The 16,757-nt window shown below is 41.1% G+C and overlaps 1 protein-coding gene across 3 annotated transcripts in view; it reads right to left on the bottom strand.

The window, feature by feature from the left end:
- Nucleotides 1-15,084, bottom strand: part of LOC138416238 (T-cell surface glycoprotein CD1a-like) — a 40,686-nt gene extending 25,602 nt beyond the window's left edge. For 2 of the 3 annotated variants that reach the window (XM_069545092.1, XM_069545084.1), the window contains exons 1-5: nt 14,898-15,071; nt 14,318-14,584; nt 13,436-13,714; nt 12,701-12,979; nt 12,297-12,387 (exon numbers count right to left, since the gene is read on the bottom strand). In XM_069545092.1, the coding sequence (XP_069401193.1) occupies nt 12,297-12,387; nt 12,701-12,979; nt 13,436-13,714; nt 14,318-14,584; nt 14,898-14,979 (998 nt within the window). In that variant the 5' untranslated portion in view covers nt 14,980-15,071. Of the gene's footprint in view, nt 1-11,577; nt 12,135-12,296; nt 12,388-12,700; nt 12,980-13,435; nt 13,715-14,317; nt 14,585-14,897 lie in introns of those variants that run through there. The other variant, XM_069545093.1, reaches the window with a different exon arrangement.
- Nucleotides 15,085-16,757: the final 1,673 nt, after the last annotated feature.

The following is a 16,757-nucleotide window of genomic DNA, read 5'->3' as shown; positions in this document are numbered from 1 at the left end:
TGGACCGCATACTCAGATATTCATTTCCCTTCCACTTCTGATACTCCTCTCTGGATTCCAGTGTCTCTCCTTGTCACCAACATCCATTCTGCTCACCTTTCTATGATTTAACTGCTAGGGACCAAATCTTGTAGGAAAGTCAATGTATTTGTAAGGCCTCTTTTCTCATTCATACAATAAAAGAATGAAACTAAACGTCTTCTTAACATCCTATCTAATATTCTCATGCCCCTGCTCTTTTCCATCAGTCTTTCTCTTGCCTTTCTGAATATTTCCTCAAATATTCTCTTCCTGTTTCTCACCTTCACCTCACCTCATTCATATCTCTGACTTTTCTTGTTTCCTTTATTAGCTTTTTCAGAATCCCCTATGAGTTCTCTGAGAAACAGTATAAGCTGACACATATTCTTCATTATTCTTAGGGAATAGCCAGTTCAGTTCAGTTCAGTTCAGTCGCTCAGTCATGTCCAACTTTTTGCGACCCCATGAATCGCAGCACGCCAGGCCTCCCTGTCCATCACCATCTCCCGGAGTTCACTCAGACTCACGTCCATCGAGTCAGTGATGCCATCCAGCCATCTCATCCTCGGTCCCCTTCTCCTCCCGCCCTCAATCTTTCCCAGCATGAGAGTCTTTTCCAATGAGTCAACCCTTCGCATGAGGTGTCCAAAGTACTGGAGTTTCGGCTTTAGCATCATACCTTCCAAAGAAATCCCAGGGTTGATCTCCTTCAGAATGGACTAGTTGGATCTCCTTGCAGTCCAAGGGACCCTCAAGAGTCTTCTCCAACACCACAGTTCAAACGCATCAATTCTTCGGCCCTCAGCCTTCTTCACAGTCCAACTCTCACATCCATGCATGACTACTGGAAAAACCATAGCCTTGACTAGACGGACCTTAGTCAGCAAAGTAATGTCTCTGCTTTTGAATACATTATCTAGGTTGGTCATAACTTTCCTTCCAAGGAGAAAGCATCTTTTAATTTCATGGCTACAGTCACCATCTGCAGTGATTTTGGAGCCCAAAAAAATAAAGTCTGACACTGTTTCTACTGTTTCCCCATCTATTCCCCATGAAGTGATAAACTGACACATATTCTTCATTATTCTTAGGGAATAGCCAGTAGCCATCACAAAGACCACAGGAATATTGAAACATGTAAAGAAAAACCTCCTCTATTTGACCTTTATTGACATATATTCACTCACCAAAGAATCACTTAGCATCTGCCTGAAACCAAACGTCTATTACACCTGTGAATTGTGTTATGTAGTGGCTGAAAATACAAATCACTTTATTCAAGGATGTTTTAAATTCCTTGGGAAAGTAAACATCTAAAACAAGAATTGTAAATCTTGGCATGCTGGGACTTATTATAAAGTATAAAGTATATATATTATAAAGTATAAACTCTAAACAAACAACAACAAAGAAAAACAAAAACAGCCTCCTTGAAACATTTGCCAAAATGGTGGCCCTTAACTGTTTTGTTTACCCAACAGGATCTTGTCTTCAGACATTGCCTTGAGGTATTTGACCTATAGTCTGTTTAAAAAGTTGTTTTCACTGAGTAAATTTGAAGATCTAATGGCCTTTATTTGATGATTCATGAATTGGGCAGCATTCTTTCTAGCAGCTGGAAGGGTACACAGAGGAACAGTATAAAATGGAGGGTTTTTATAGGAAGAAAGGTGGTGCAGAGGAGCAATTTTCAAAAGAAAAGAAAGGGTTATTTTAAGGCAGAACGTATTTTTGAGGGGAAGGGAATGGCAAGAATTTTATCATGTAGATTGCCTCTTCTTCCTCTGGAAGTTGGAGAGCGCCTATCTGAAAGATTATCTCATCGGTGCCAATTCAAAATTACAAAATGGTTGATTATGATTACATTTCTGATGAAGGCCAAAACTGCAATTAAGTTAGATATTGAATCAAGGTTTGAACATTCTTTCAACTGCCCTTCTTTGAGACTGTAGTGAAAACACCCTTTCCAGACCTGTGGTCACTGCTGAGTTTTTCAAATTTACTGACATATTGAGTGCAGCACTTTAATAGCATCATCTTTTAGTTAACAACTAAAATTGTTAGTTTCCAGAATTCCATCACCTCCACTAACTTTGTAGTAATGCTTCTTAAGGTCCACTTATATGTGGGTCAACAGTGAGAACCTTACATGGAACAGCTGACTGGTTCAAAATTAGGAAAGGAGTACAATAGGCTGTATATTGTCACCCAGTTTATTTAACTTATATGCACAGTACCTCATGGAAAATGTCAAGCTAGATGAATCACAAGCTGGAATCAAGATTTCTGGGAGAAATATCAACAAGCTCAGATATGCAGATGTCACAACCCTAATGTCAGAAAGAGAAGAGGAACTAAAGAGCCTTTTGAGGAAGGTGAAAGAGGAGAGTGAAAAAGCTGGCTTACAACTCAACATTCAAAAACTAAAATCATGGCATCTGGTCCCATTACTTCATGGCAAATAGAAGAGGAAAAAGTAGAAGCAGTGACAGATTTTACTTTCTTGGGCTCCAAAATCACTGTGGATGGTGAATGCAGCTATGAAATTAAAAGATGCTTGCTCCTTGAAAGGAACGTTAAAACAAATCTAGATAGCATGTTAAAAAACAAAGACATCACTTTGCTGACCAAGGTCCGTATAGTCAAAGCTATGGATTTTCCAGTAATCATGTACAGATGTGGGAGTTGGACCATACAATAAGTTGAGCACCAAAGAACTGGTGCTTTCAAATTGTGGTGCTAGAAAACACTCCTGGGAGTCCTTTGGGCAGCAAGGAGATCAAAACCAGTCAATCCTAAGGAAATCAATCCTGAATGTTCATTTGATGGACTGATGCTGAAGGTGAAGCTCCAAGACTTTGGCCACCTGATGCAAAGGGCTGATTCACTGGAAAAGACCCTGATGCTGGGAAAAATTGAAGGCAAAAGGAGAAGGGGTGACAGAGGATGAGATGGTTAAGTAGCATCACCAACTCAATAGTCATGAGTTTGAGCAAACTCTGGGAAATAGTGAAGGACAGGAAGCCTGGTGTGCTATAGCCCATTGGTCCCAAAGTCAGACCCAACTTAGCAACTGAACAACAACAAAAAACCTTACTTGATGAAATGAGAAACTTTAGAGTGTTTTTTTTTTTTTACTAAAGTACATGCTAATAAGTATGATGTTTACACAAAAGATCCTGCTATAAATCTCTTATTAATGATGTAAAAATTAATAAACAAAAACCTCAATTAATTAAAGTCAGGAAACCCGAAGTGGGGGTTCTCAGTATTTCCCATGGCTTACCATGTTTGCAGATGCCAAATTGCAATTCTCTGTTCTTCCTGAATAAACCCATCTTGTCTTGGGATATATCTCGTCATCTATTTGTTTTAGGTCAACACATAACAAGAAACTAGTAACAATATGTGGGAAGTAAAGTGAATAGAATATTCTGGAGTCATTTATACAAGATTCTCTTCTTATTGGTCTTCCCTGAATGTTCCATGCTCGCTTTATCATATGCTGCTCTCTCCTGGAAATGCTGATCTCCCTCATTCATGGTGTTTATAACTATTCAAAGTCTCTTAAATATTTGTTTATGCTACTTATCACCTGGATAGATGCATTTAGGCTATTTATTTTATTATTTCTTAGTATGTAACTAATCAGAAATTATCTTGAGCTAATTCACAGAAGAAAACTTTTGGGAAAATTAAGATTAGAAAATAGAAACCTAGAAAGAGCTTCACTGGAATATTTGTAATTTTTAAAAGCTGGATAAGCAAAATCACAACTTTTCTTGAAACCATTACAATATTGAAGTATCAAGACCAACAATTAACCCAAAATTTAAGGAAAGACAGATTCTTCCAAGGAAATAAGAAAAGCAAATCCTTGTTTATTTTGGACAGATACCAGATGCTACACAAGACAGTAAGAATAATTCAGCTAAAACTGTTAATAAATTCCTAAAGGCTAGTGTGAATATATAGAACCCTTAGGATCCATAGACAAGGGAAATTCACTTTTTTCCATGTACCTCACCAAGGGCTCCTGAAAGACTGGAATCAAATATATAGACCAGAGAAATCCTTCCTCATGGTACAAGCCTGAATCTGAGAAAGGCAGGAAGTCCCAACCAGATCTTGCCCCACTATCTCCCATACAGAAAAGGAGGGAGGCTGGGAGCATGGGAGGGGGAACGGAAGAAAGTTCTATTGTCTTCAGAACATGGGTGAAGACACACAGCAGCTGGAGGAAGGAGAAAAGTGGAGAAGGGACGCTAAAAGAGCCTGTCCTCACCTATTAGAGATTCCATCCTGCTGAGAGCAATGTGGAAACACTTAGAAGGCCCAAATCCCTTAAGAATAAGACAGAGCCAGAGTAAGATAATGTCACTACTTCCCCTTCCAAGCAGGTGAGTGAGCAAGGAGTAGTAGGAACTTTTCACTGATGCAAGAGAGGCAATAGTGTGACCATAAATCTTCTTTAAGAACCTCACAAAGGAACTTTCCACTGATACAAGAGAACAAAGGAAATACCAAAGCCTGCAAGCCTGCAAGAGAACCAGGAAAGGCATTTCTCCCCTGCTTTTTAAATATGAGGTCCCACATTTATATTTGGTGCTGGACTCCAAAATTGAGTAGCCACCAGTGATTATACCATTCACTGTAGACTGGGGAAAAGCAAGGAGGAGGCAGTTTGAGTTTGGGTAGGAAGAAGAGTTAACTACCTGAGGAATGGAGGCTGGAAACAACAGGTTGGGAGCATGGCAGAGAGACCAAGGACATAACAGATGGAGGAGGAGAGGAGGAAGCCCAGAAGAGGAAGAAGAAGGGAGGAGGGAGGAACAAGAAGAAAGAGGAGGAGAGTGGCAGAGGCTGGGATGGGAGGAGGAAGGAGAGGAAGATGAGAGGGAGGAGCAGGAGGAGGATTGGAAAGAGAAGTGGAGCAGAGCCACTGGTTCTTCAACTCAGCTTCTGTGGGAAGCATTGGTCCTAATCAAGGAGCAGGAAGCAGCTGATACTTGAGTTGTGGCCCCACTGTAGACCTGCAGCTTTCCAGAGAGCTCCACTCCTGAGTATACACTCAGCTATGGTGGATGAAGTACAACTCTGACTGAGGAGAAAGGATAGGGGTTTCTCGGGAGCTGACTGAGAAATACTGAGAAATGGGGGAGCTGAGAAAAACCAGAATTGGAACCCAAACTCAAAGGATAAGGTGGGGGCAGGGGGGAGATGACTGTGACCAGAGGCGGGGGATGGGGGGAGAAAGAAAAGAACTAAGAGATCTGCTCCCTGAACCAGCAAAACCTAGAAGAGAAATCTAGGCATGTTGGGCTATAACTTAATTGTAAATCAAGTTGGTTGGATATCCTAGGGGAGTCCGGTATTCTTCCCTGGGTCACAAGACCTCCCTGAGTCACAAGACCTCCCTGAGGATCCTTCTTGATTCATTGATCAAGACTTAAATCATTGGTGCTTAGGCCACCAGCAATCTCATATTCTTTCTAACAACTGTCTCTTGGTGCTCTTCCATACACAATCTAGCTCTTTAATTCCATCCCCTCAGTACCCAGGTGTGAGCTCCTCTCCCTACACTATCTCACAGGCTTATCCTACATCTCCTCCACACCAAAAGAAACCTCAGCTTCCCTGATAGAGAAATCCACTGCCTCTTATAATGATGTGCCTTTTACTGGCCTGATTTTCCCTCCCACTCTGCTTCAAGATTCCCCTTCACTTTTCTGGCTTCATGCATCTGTTCTGTTTGCTTCTCACCCCTCACAGCAAATACTCTGCACTTCTGGTGGCTCAGATGGTAAAGAATCTTGTTTCAGTGAGGGAAACCTCAGTTTGATCCCTGAGTCAGGAAGATCCCCTGGAGAAGGGAATGGTTGCCCACTCCAGTACTCTTTCCTGGAGAATTCCATAGAGAAACCTGGCCAGCTACAGTCCACAGGGTGGCAAAGAGTCAGACACGACTGAGTGACTGTCACTTCACATTTCAAAAGGAGGTTTGGACTGAGAGCAAGATAAACTCCTGGATAGACACTTGCTGGATATAGCAGTATATTGGAGCGATCATAGCATTCTGGACTTAGTTTTCTTATCTGCAAAATAATTAAGTAAAAATAACTGAATATGTCCAGCAACACGATGGCTCCAACAATTTTGTGCCTTACTATGCTCCTACACCTTCTGACCAGTGTATTCTCCTCTGTCACTACTCTGCGTCTCCCTCCTCTCTCATTCTTCTGTGTCTTCCCTTCATTCTCCACTAAGCCTTTATCTCAACTCTTGGCCTTCCTCTCCATCTGTTCCAGCTGGTTTTAGAAAAGGCAGGGGAACCAGAGATCAAATTGCCAACATCCGCTGGATCATCAAGAAAGCAAGAGAGTTCCAGAAAAACATCTATTTCTGCTTTATTGACTATGCCAAAGCCTTTGACTGTGTGGATCACAATAAATTGTGGAAAATTTCTGAAAGAGATGGGAATACCAGACCACCTAACCTGCCTCTTGAGAAATCTGTATGCAGATCAGGAAGCAACAGTTAGAACTGGACATGGAACAACAGACTGGTTCCAAATAGGAAAAGGTGTACATCAAGGCTGTATATTGTCACCCTGCTTATTTAACTTCTATGCAGAGTACATCATGAGAAGCGCTGGACTGGAAAAAAACACAAGCTGGAATTAAGATTGCCAGGAGAAATATCAATTACCTCAGATATGGAGATGACACCACCCTTCTGGCAGAAAGTGAAGAGGAGCTAAAAAGCCTCTTGATGAAAGTGAAAGAGGAGAGTGAAAAAGTTGACTTAAAGCTCAACATTCAGAAAACGAAGATCATGGCATCCAGTCCCATCACTTCATGGGAAACAGACAGGGAAACAGTGGAAACAGTGTCAGATTTTATTTTGGGGGGCTCCAAAATCACCGCAGATGGTGACTGCAGCCATGAAATTAAAAGACGCCTACTTCTTGGAAGACAAGTTATAACCAACCTAGATAGCGTATTCAAAAGCAGAGACATTACTTTGCCGACTAAGGTCTATCTAGTCAAGGCTATGGTTTTTCCAGTGGTCATGTATGGATGTGAGAGTTGGACTGTGAAGAAAGCTGAGCGCTGAAGAATTGATGCTTTTGAACTGTGGTGTTGGAGAAGACTCTTGAGAGTCCCTTGGACTGCAAAGAGATCCAATCTTTCCATTCTGAAGGAGATCAGCCCTGGGATTTCTTTGGAGGGAATGATGCTGAAGCTGAAACTCCAGTACTTTGGCCACCTCATGCAAAGAGTTGACTCATTGAAAAACACTCTGATGCTGGGAGGGATTGGGGGCAGGAGGTGAAAGGGACGACCAAGGACGAGATGGCTGGATGGCATCACGGACTCGATGGACGTGAGTCTGAGTGAACTCCAGGAGATGGTGATGAACAGGGAGGCCTGGCGTGCTGCGATTCATGGGATCACAAAGAGTCGGACACGACTGAGCAACTGAACTGAACTGAACTACTCCTTGGAAGAAAAGTTATGACCAACCTAGATAGTATATTCAAAAGCAGAGACATTACTTTGCCGACTAAGGTCTGTCTAGTCAAGGCTATGGTTTTTCCAGTGGTCATGTATGGATGTTAGAGTTGGACTGTGAAGAAGGCTGAGTACCGAAGAATTGATGCTTTTGAACTGTGGTGTTGGAGAAGACTCTTGAGAGTCCCTTGGACTGCAAGGAGATCCAACCAGTCCATTCTGAAGGAGATCAGCCCTGGGATTTCTTTGGAAGGAATGATGCTAAAGCTGAAACTCCAGTACTTTGGCCACCTCATGTGAAGAGCTGACTCATTGGAAAAGACTTTGACCCTGGGAAAGATTGGGGGCGGGAGGAGAAGGGGACGACCGAGGATGAGATGGCTGGATGGCACCACAGACTCGATGGACTTGAGTCTGAGTGAACTCCGGGAGATGGTGATGAACAGGGAGGCCTGGCATGCTGCAATTCATGGGGTCACAAAAAGTTGGACACGACTGGGAGACTGAACTGAACTGAACCCTACAACCTAATCTCACCTTTCTTCCTGAGTCATTTTCAAATCTAAAGCACTGTTTTATCATGTTATTCTTGGATTCCAGCGTTCTGTTCAGTTCAATTCAGTCGCTCAGTCGTGTCTGACTCTTTGTGACCCCAGGGACTGCAGCACGTCAGGCTTCTCTGTCCATCACCAACTCCCAGAGTTCACTCAAACTCATGTCCATTGAGTTGGTGATGCCATCCAACCATCTCATCCTCTGTCATACCCTTCTCCTCCCACCTTCAAACTTTCACAACATTAGGGTCTTTTCTAATGAGTCTGTTCATCACATCAGGTGACCAAAGTATTGGAGCTTCAGCTTCAGCATCTGTCCTTCCAGTGAATATTCAGGACTGATTTCATTTAGGATGGACTGGTTGGATCTCCTTGATGCCCAGGGGACTCTCAAGAGTCTTCTCCAACACCACAGTTCAAAAGCATCAATTCTTCAGTGCTCAGCCTTCTTTATGGCCCGACTCTAATATCCTTACACGAATACTGGAAAAAACATATCTTTGACTATATGGACCTTTGTCACCAAAGTGATGTCTTTGCTTTTTAATGCACTGTCTAGGTTTTGCATATCTTTTCTTCCAAAAAGCAAGCATCTTTTAATTTCATGGCTGCAATCATCATCTGCAGTGATTTTGGAGCCCCAAAAAATAAATTCTGTCACTGTTTTCACTGTTTCCCCATCTATTTCCCATGAAGTGATGGGACCAGATGCCATAATCTTAGTTTTCTTAGTATTGAATTTTAAGCCAACTTTTTCAATCTCCTCTTTCACTTTCATCAAGAGGCTCTTTAGTTCTTCTTTGCTTTCTGCCATAAGGGTGGTGTCATCTGCTTATTTGAGGTTATTGATATTTCTCCCAGCAATCTTGATTCCAGCTTGTGATTCATCCAGTCCAGAATTTCTCATAATGTACTCTGCATATAAGTTAAATAAGCAGGGTGACAATATACAGCGTTGATGGACTCCCTTCCTGATTTGGAATCAATCTGTTGTTCCATGTCCTGTTCTACCTGTTGCTTCATGACCTGAATATAGGTTTCTCAAGAGGCAGGTCAGGTGGTCTGGTGTTCCCATCTCTTTCAGAATTTTCCAGTTTATTGTGATCCACACAGTCAAAGGCCTTGGCATAGTCAATAAAGCAGAAATAGATGTTTTTCTGGAACTCTCTTGCTTTTTCCATGATCCAGAAAATGCTGGCAATTTGATCTCTGGCTCCTCTGCCTCTTCTAAAACCAGCTTGAAAATGTGGAAGTTCACAGTTTATGTATTGCTAAAGCTTGGCGTGGAGAATTTTGAGCATTACTTTACTAGCATGTGAGATGAGTGCAATTGTGCGGTAGTTTGAGCATTCTTTGGTATTGCCTTTCTTTGGGATTGGAATGAAAACTGACCTTGAAATGAAATGAAAATGTCACTTGAAATGTCACTTGAAACTGACCTTGAAATGAAATGAAAATGTCACTCTTCCATACACACACACACATACACATAGCTAAAACCTTAAACCATTACTTCACAAAACAGTGTATATAAATGGCTCAAAGGCATGTGAAAATATGTCAAGTACCATTAGCCATCATGGAAACATAAACCAAAAAATTTGGATACACTATACTCCCATTAGAAAGGTTAAAATTTAAAGGGTAAATACATCAAATATGAGTGACAATGTTGAGAAGATGAAAGGTAGATTGGTATAACCACTGAAAACTTGTTTGCCACTTATCTATTAAATGTGAAAAATACATATAAACCGGGCTCAGCAATTTCATTTGTATGTCTATTTCCAAGAGAAAGGGCTGTTTATGTTTGCAAAAAGACATGTATACAAGTGTTCAAAGCAACATTATTCAACATAACTAAAATCTGGAAACAGTGAAAATGTCCATCAACAGTAGAATGGCTAAATGGTGGTACAGTCACACAATGGAATGCTACACACCAATGGAAAATAACGAATTACTGCTATATGTTACAACATGAATAAATCTCACAAAAACAATGTTGGCTGAAAGAAGGCAGACAAAAAATAGGTTTTACAATATGACCCTAGTAACATGAAATTCAAAAACAAATCTAAACTCTGGTCATAAAAATTAGAACATTTGTTGCCTTTAAAAAGATATTGAATACAAAATGGGTGTTGACTGGGAATTAGAAGCATGAGGGAAAAAAATTCTATGGGCTGAAAATATTCTATACCAGGGTAGTGAATTATGCTTAGATTCCCTCCAGAAAGCAGACCTAATTCTGGAGAGGAGAGAACATCAAAGTAAACTATATTGAAACAAGAAACGTTATATATAACATACTATCTATAATGCTAAGACGAAGATATGGAAAATGTGAGAGAAGAACTAGACTTGTAGATTCATGAGATGATGACCCGTTTAGATTTGTTTGTTTTTATTAGGCTGGGTCAAGTCCTAGTTGTAGCACGCAGAATCTTTTCATTCCAGCACCCAGGCTCTCTAGTTATGGTGCATGGACTTAGTTGCTCCATGGCATGTGGGATCTTAGTTCCCTGACCAGGGGTGGGACACATGAAACCCATGTTCTCTGCATTGCAAGGCATATACTCAAAAATCCATAAGAATGTGTTCTATGCAATCTCTTTGCCTTGACCTCACTTCAACCTCAGGATCAACATTCTTGCTCTCTTTTCTTGATCATCTTCTTTTCTCTTCAGGGACACACTAGCACTACTACCTCTCAGATGTCACCCATATCAGTGCTTCTCAAATTTTAATGCATTTATAAACCCTGCTGATTTTGCTGAAATACAAATTGTGTTTCAGGAAGTCTTAGCTGAGTTCCAAGATTCTATATGTCTAACAAGGTGATAACTCTGTTCCTTATCATTGAAACATTTTAAATAATATGAGTCTACATTCTGTCTTCTGCCTTTCATTTAAAATACTTATAAATCAATTTGTTCAATTGCTCTCATGTTCAATTCTTTGTGACCCCACAGACTGCAGCAGGCCCAGGCTTCCCTGTCCTTCCCTATCTCACTATTGTTCAAACTCATGTTCATTGAGTCAGTGATGCCATCCATCCATTTCATCCTCTGTCCTCCCTTTCTCTTCCTACACTCAATCTTTCCCAGGATCAAGGTCTTTTCCAATGAGGACACTCTTCGCCTTAGGTGGCCAAAGTATTGTCGCTTCAGCTTCAACATCAGTTTCCAATGAACATTTAGGATGGATTTCCTTTAGGATTGACTGGCTTGATATCCTTGCAGTACAATGGACTCTCAATATAAAGAAATGTTTTCATTCAAATTAATCTCTAGAGTTAAAAAATAAGAATGGTCAAATATAAAACTGTGTTTCTCCTCAAGGGCTCAGAAAAATGACTAAAAAATAAGATCACTAAGTGCAGTCTCTTGGCCAAGTGAAAAGACTTTTAACCAGAAGAGCATCAGATATCTCAACTACTACAAAGATGACAGGAAGGAAAAAAAAAAAAATTTTAAGATCATAAGTTCAGAATAAATTCAATCCAGATTTTTACTTACAACATACTACATACAGATAAGACATTTTGCCATAGATACAAATAGTAAAAAGACACGGACTTTGTTCTCAAGAAGCTTATAAAATAGAAGGGAAAGGGGAAATAAATCGCTACAACAAAGGGTCTAAAATGAGGAGGACTTTAAAATTCAGTTAAATTACAATAGCAGTTCAGACAAGGCAGAGACAGCTTCCACTTGTGAATGAGAAAAGACCCTCTGGAGGAAGTAACATCTGAAATAAGCCTGATGATGCACTCACATTTGAATACGTGAAGGATCCTAGAACCTTATTCCATTCAGAATTTAAAATCCCCAACACAGGTTAGAATGACAAATTCTGCAAAAATGCATTTAGCTTAATTGACAATTGATCATTAAGCAAAAAAACACAACAACTAAAAACTCTCTGTAAGGAAAGTGGAAAGGCCATCATCACCTAAGTCTGTTTAGATGTGTCCTGAGTTCCTGGGCATCTGGGATCTCATTCCAAAGGGAGACTAGAGCTTGGGGATTCACGGTGTGTCCTAATGAGAACAAAGATGGAAGTTACTCTACATGGAGTGGAGGTAAGAAACGACTGCTAAGAAGAAAGAGGTCTGGAAAACTGATGAGAGAGAGAAGAAAAAGGATGGACAAACAAGTGGGGGCTTGAAAAAGGGCAGGAAGGATGCACACAAAGAACTCACCAGTGCTTCCAAAGCCAAAATGCAAGACCTGCCATGAGCACCAGTGTCACTATCACTGCCAAGACGATCCAGCCCACAGAGCTGTGATGATCTGCGAACAGGACACACACAGGTTTCCTCACAACCCCACCCACTGTTTTACTGCATTTCTGTGCTCTTCCTTTGTTACTGGAGTGTCACCTCACCCTCTCCTTCTTCCCTATTTCTTCTCTCATCCCTCCTTCATCTAACCTCAAGATTTCCCTATGTCTCTAGGGTTCTCATTTTCAACTCCTATATTTTTTATTTTATCTTTATTCCTTTTGGGTCTGCAGTCCCTAGAATCCCCAATTTTTCACCTGGCTCTCTTAGTCTGCTTGAGGACCACCTATTCCCATCCCAGCAGGGCCCCAGTTTTTCCTCACCCCAGTGGAGGATGATGTCCTGGCCTCCTAGACTGCTGTGTCTCACCCGGCAACTCAGGCCAGATGCCTCACTGGCTTCCACATCCAAGGAAACTCGAAGATATGATGTCCCATCAGCATTAGGTAAGATGTCATTTCTCTGAGTGCCCTGTTGCTCCTGCTCACCCCGCATCCACATCACCCAAATGGGCTTTGGGTAGAAGCCAGAGACGTGACAAACCAGCGTCAGTTGGCCAGGGCCAGGACTGGGGCCCGGGGACAGCCAGGCCTCTGGTCGTACTGCAGAGGACAAGAAAGATGGTCAGATGAGGACTCTAATGCAGACCCAGAAGTTCAGATTTTACATCAATTTAGATAGGCACACTTTCCCACATTGACCCTGGCCTGATTCCTGAATCAGGAAGATCCTCTGGAGAAGGGATAGGCTACCCCTCCAGGATTGTTGGGCTTCCCTTGTGGCTCAGCTGGTAAAGAATCCACCTGCAATGCAGGAGACCTGGGTTTGGAAAATCTGGAGAAGGGGAAAGGCTACTCACTCCAGTATTCTGGCCTGGAGAATTCCATGGACTGTAACAGATCATGGGGTTTCAAAGAATCAAATACAAGTGAGCAACTTTCACTTTCCCATATCTAGGATTGTCACCCATTATCCTCTCCACCTCTTAGTTCCATGTTAGGAAATGAAAAGGTGTGATTTTAGAACAAAATATTAATGGAAAAGGGTGTGGAACTAACCTTGTCTCTGGAGATATGCCTTCCCAGCATCAAGAAGACCCAAGAGGAAACGTGGGCAGGTATCACTGAGCAGCTTGTGTATTGTTTCCTGGTTTCCTTTGAACAAATTGAATAGTCTTCTGAGGATCTGAGCCCTCCTTCCACCCTCTGGAGAGGACACCCATGACTTGTTCTGAAAGCTCAAGAAGTCTGATCCTTGATAAGCAGTCCGAATAAAGCCTACTGGGGCTTCCCCAGCATGCAGCTCACAGCCTTTTGCTATCTGTCCCTCAAAGGGATCTGGCAAAGAAAATTAGAGAAAAGAGGGCATAAAAAAGATAAAATTAATCAAAGGACGATGGAAACAGAAGGGAGAATTTTTCAGATATTTCATCAGATATTTCATCAGATATTCAGAGAAAGGGGAATTATTGGCAATTGGGAATATAGGAAGAGATGAATGACATAAGGAGGAAGGTAAAATATTTAAAGAAGGCAGTGTAAATTATGTGAGCAAGAGAATAAGGAAGGACTTAAAGTGAGAAAATGGAGGTTAAGATAACCCAGGATGAATGAAATGCGATAGATAACGCTGAATATATAGGCATCTATGCCTAGTTGGAAACTGGAGAAAGAGGCTGTTGCAAGGGACCAATGAGGCAAGATAATAAAGCACAAGCCTGCAGTCAATGAGAGAGGAGTCTGTAAATAGCAGAAGTCTTGAACCTTCTGAGAAATCAGGGTCTGGATTATACCCTCTGCCCAAAAGGATACAATTGCAATTCTATGGTGTGGAGAGTTAAGTTTCAGAATTGACTGTAGGCTGTTTCTTAGAGAAATAAACTCATTAAAACACACACCCCCTACCATATCCCCAATCCCTGTTAAGGAAAATGAACTTACATTCTAATTTCCATTTCTTGGCAAGGCTGTAAAATGCCTGAACAAATCTAACGAAGCTCATGTGAAAAAAATTTTGCATTTCCATCAACTCCTCATTGCTGAAGTTGCCCTTGGACCAAGGCCACAGGTAAATAATAGTGCCAGGGTTGTTCTTCCAGCCATGAGTCTGCAACTCACCCAACCAGCCTGAGCACAGACTTTGCACCCAAGAACTGTTGTGAAAGGATAAGACACAGATGACTTTGAAGGAAACAGGCTCCTGAAAGCCTGTGGGGAAAGAACAAAGACAATAAGGAGGGGCATTGGGAAGGAGAGATTGGAGAATGAAAGATGCCAAAGAAAGGAAACTCAGAATCTAGATGAAAGGCAAGATATCTCAGCAGACACATGCCTGCCCCAGGGCCCTATGTGCTATATATGAATATAATCTTCAAAAGAGCACAGGGGTCTGTGTCAGGGATACTCAGAATGAAACTAGGCTGATACTCTCAATCTTCTGGTTTGGGAAATAACCCCATACACACAGGTATGCACGTGCGTGTGCACACAAACACACACAGTCACACACACATACATCTACCTTCTGGAACAGAGTTCTTATTCTCTTCATTGTCTCCACCCACGAAAAGAGCCAGGAGCAATGGAAGTTGCAGAAACAGCATCTCATTTGCAGATGTTTTTTTCTCTCAGAAAAGTTGCTCTTTGATTTCTGTTCTAAGCAAACCTACGACACAACACCTCTACTCTAACTTCCTTCTCTTACCAATGAACCTTCCCTTTATTCACTGTCTGAAAAAAAAAAAAAAAAAGACAGAAAGAAATCTGCTTCTTCCCTAATCCCCAGACTGCCTACACAAATGCTCATTTCTCTTCCAGTTCTGACTCTTCTCTAGCTTCCAAGTTCTCTCCTTGTCACCAGCTTCCATCCTGTTCATCTTCCCCAATCTAACTGTTATGGACCAAGTCTTATGGGTATTGAAAAGTCAATGTACCAGTAAGGACTTTCTCAACCATGAAATAAAAGCATGAAACTAAATGTCTTCCCAGCAACCTGCTTAAAGTTCTCATGCCACTGCTCTTTTCTGTTACTCTGTCTTTCTCTTGCTTTTTTTAAAATATTTCCTCAAATATTTTCTCCCCCTTTCTCACTCCCACCCATCTCATTCACACCTCTGAGTTCTCACTCATTGCTTTTCTAGCTTCTTCAGGATCCCCGATGATTTCCCTGAGAAACAGTATAAACTGACACATATTCTTCATTATTCTTAAGGAGCAGCCAGTAGCCATCACAGAGATCACAGGAGCATTGCAACATAAAGAAAACCCTCCTCTGTTTGACTTGCATTGTCATATAGTCACTCATCAAACAATCACGTAGCACCTGCCTGAGAAAGAGTATCTGTTACACTTGTGAATCATGTTACACACAATGCAATAACCTTATTCAAAGACTTTTTAGATTCCTTGGGGGATAAAACACTGAAACAAGAATTGCAAATCTTGCTGTGCTGAGACTTATTATAATGTATAAACTGTAGACCAAACACACACACACACACACACACACATACACACACATTCTTGAAACAACATTTTCCAAAATGGTGACCCTTAACTGTTTTGTTTACCCAACAGGATCTTGACTTCAGAGGTTGTCCTGAGGTGTTACATCTATAGCCTGTGTGGAAGGAAAAAAAAAAAGTTTTAACTGAGTAAATTTGAAGATCTTCTGGCTTTATTCAATGATTCATTAATTGGACAACATCCCATCTAGCAACTACAAAGGCACTCAGAGAAACAGCATAAAATGGAAGGTTTTTATAAAATGGGCAGGTCAGGTGAGCTATTTATCAACAGAAAAGATTATTTTAGACTAGGACAACTTCTTTTTGAGGGGAAGGGAATAGAGAGAATTTTATCATGTAGATTGCATCTTCTTCCTCTGGAGGATGGAGAGGGCCTCACAGGGAGATTATCCCATTGGTGCTGATCAGAAAATTACAAAATAGTTGATTAAGATTACATTTCTGGTGAAGGTTGGAAATGCAGTTAAGTCAGATATTGAATCTAGATTTGGCATCATGCACTTTAGCCAAGTGACTCCAGTATGGGCCTGTGGTTTTCTCTTCAACAACCCCTACTGTACTGGATCCCCAACATCTAACAGAGTGCCTGGTAAGTGGTAGGTGCTCAGTGAATATTTTTTAGTGTTGGCATAATTTGATACAGGCATCAAATGATATTGTACGTTATAGTGATCTTCAACATAAAATTATTCAAGAATCAGAAAACGTTATTTACCCCTACTTGATGAAGTGAGAAACTTTAGAGTTTTACTTCAGATTAAAGTATGTGCTAATAAACATGAAGTTTACAGAAAGGTTCCTGCTGTAAATCTCTTATTAATGATGTAAAAAATAATAAACAGAAATCTCAATTA

Source organism: Ovis canadensis, chromosome 1 (genome assembly GCF_042477335.2).
Source record: "Ovis canadensis isolate MfBH-ARS-UI-01 breed Bighorn chromosome 1, ARS-UI_OviCan_v2, whole genome shotgun sequence".
In the NCBI taxonomy this organism is placed as follows: Eukaryota; Metazoa; Chordata; class Mammalia; order Artiodactyla; family Bovidae; genus Ovis; species Ovis canadensis.
The sequence above is the reverse complement of the archived record's forward strand: the minus strand, read 5'-3'. Positions and strand labels throughout refer to the sequence as shown.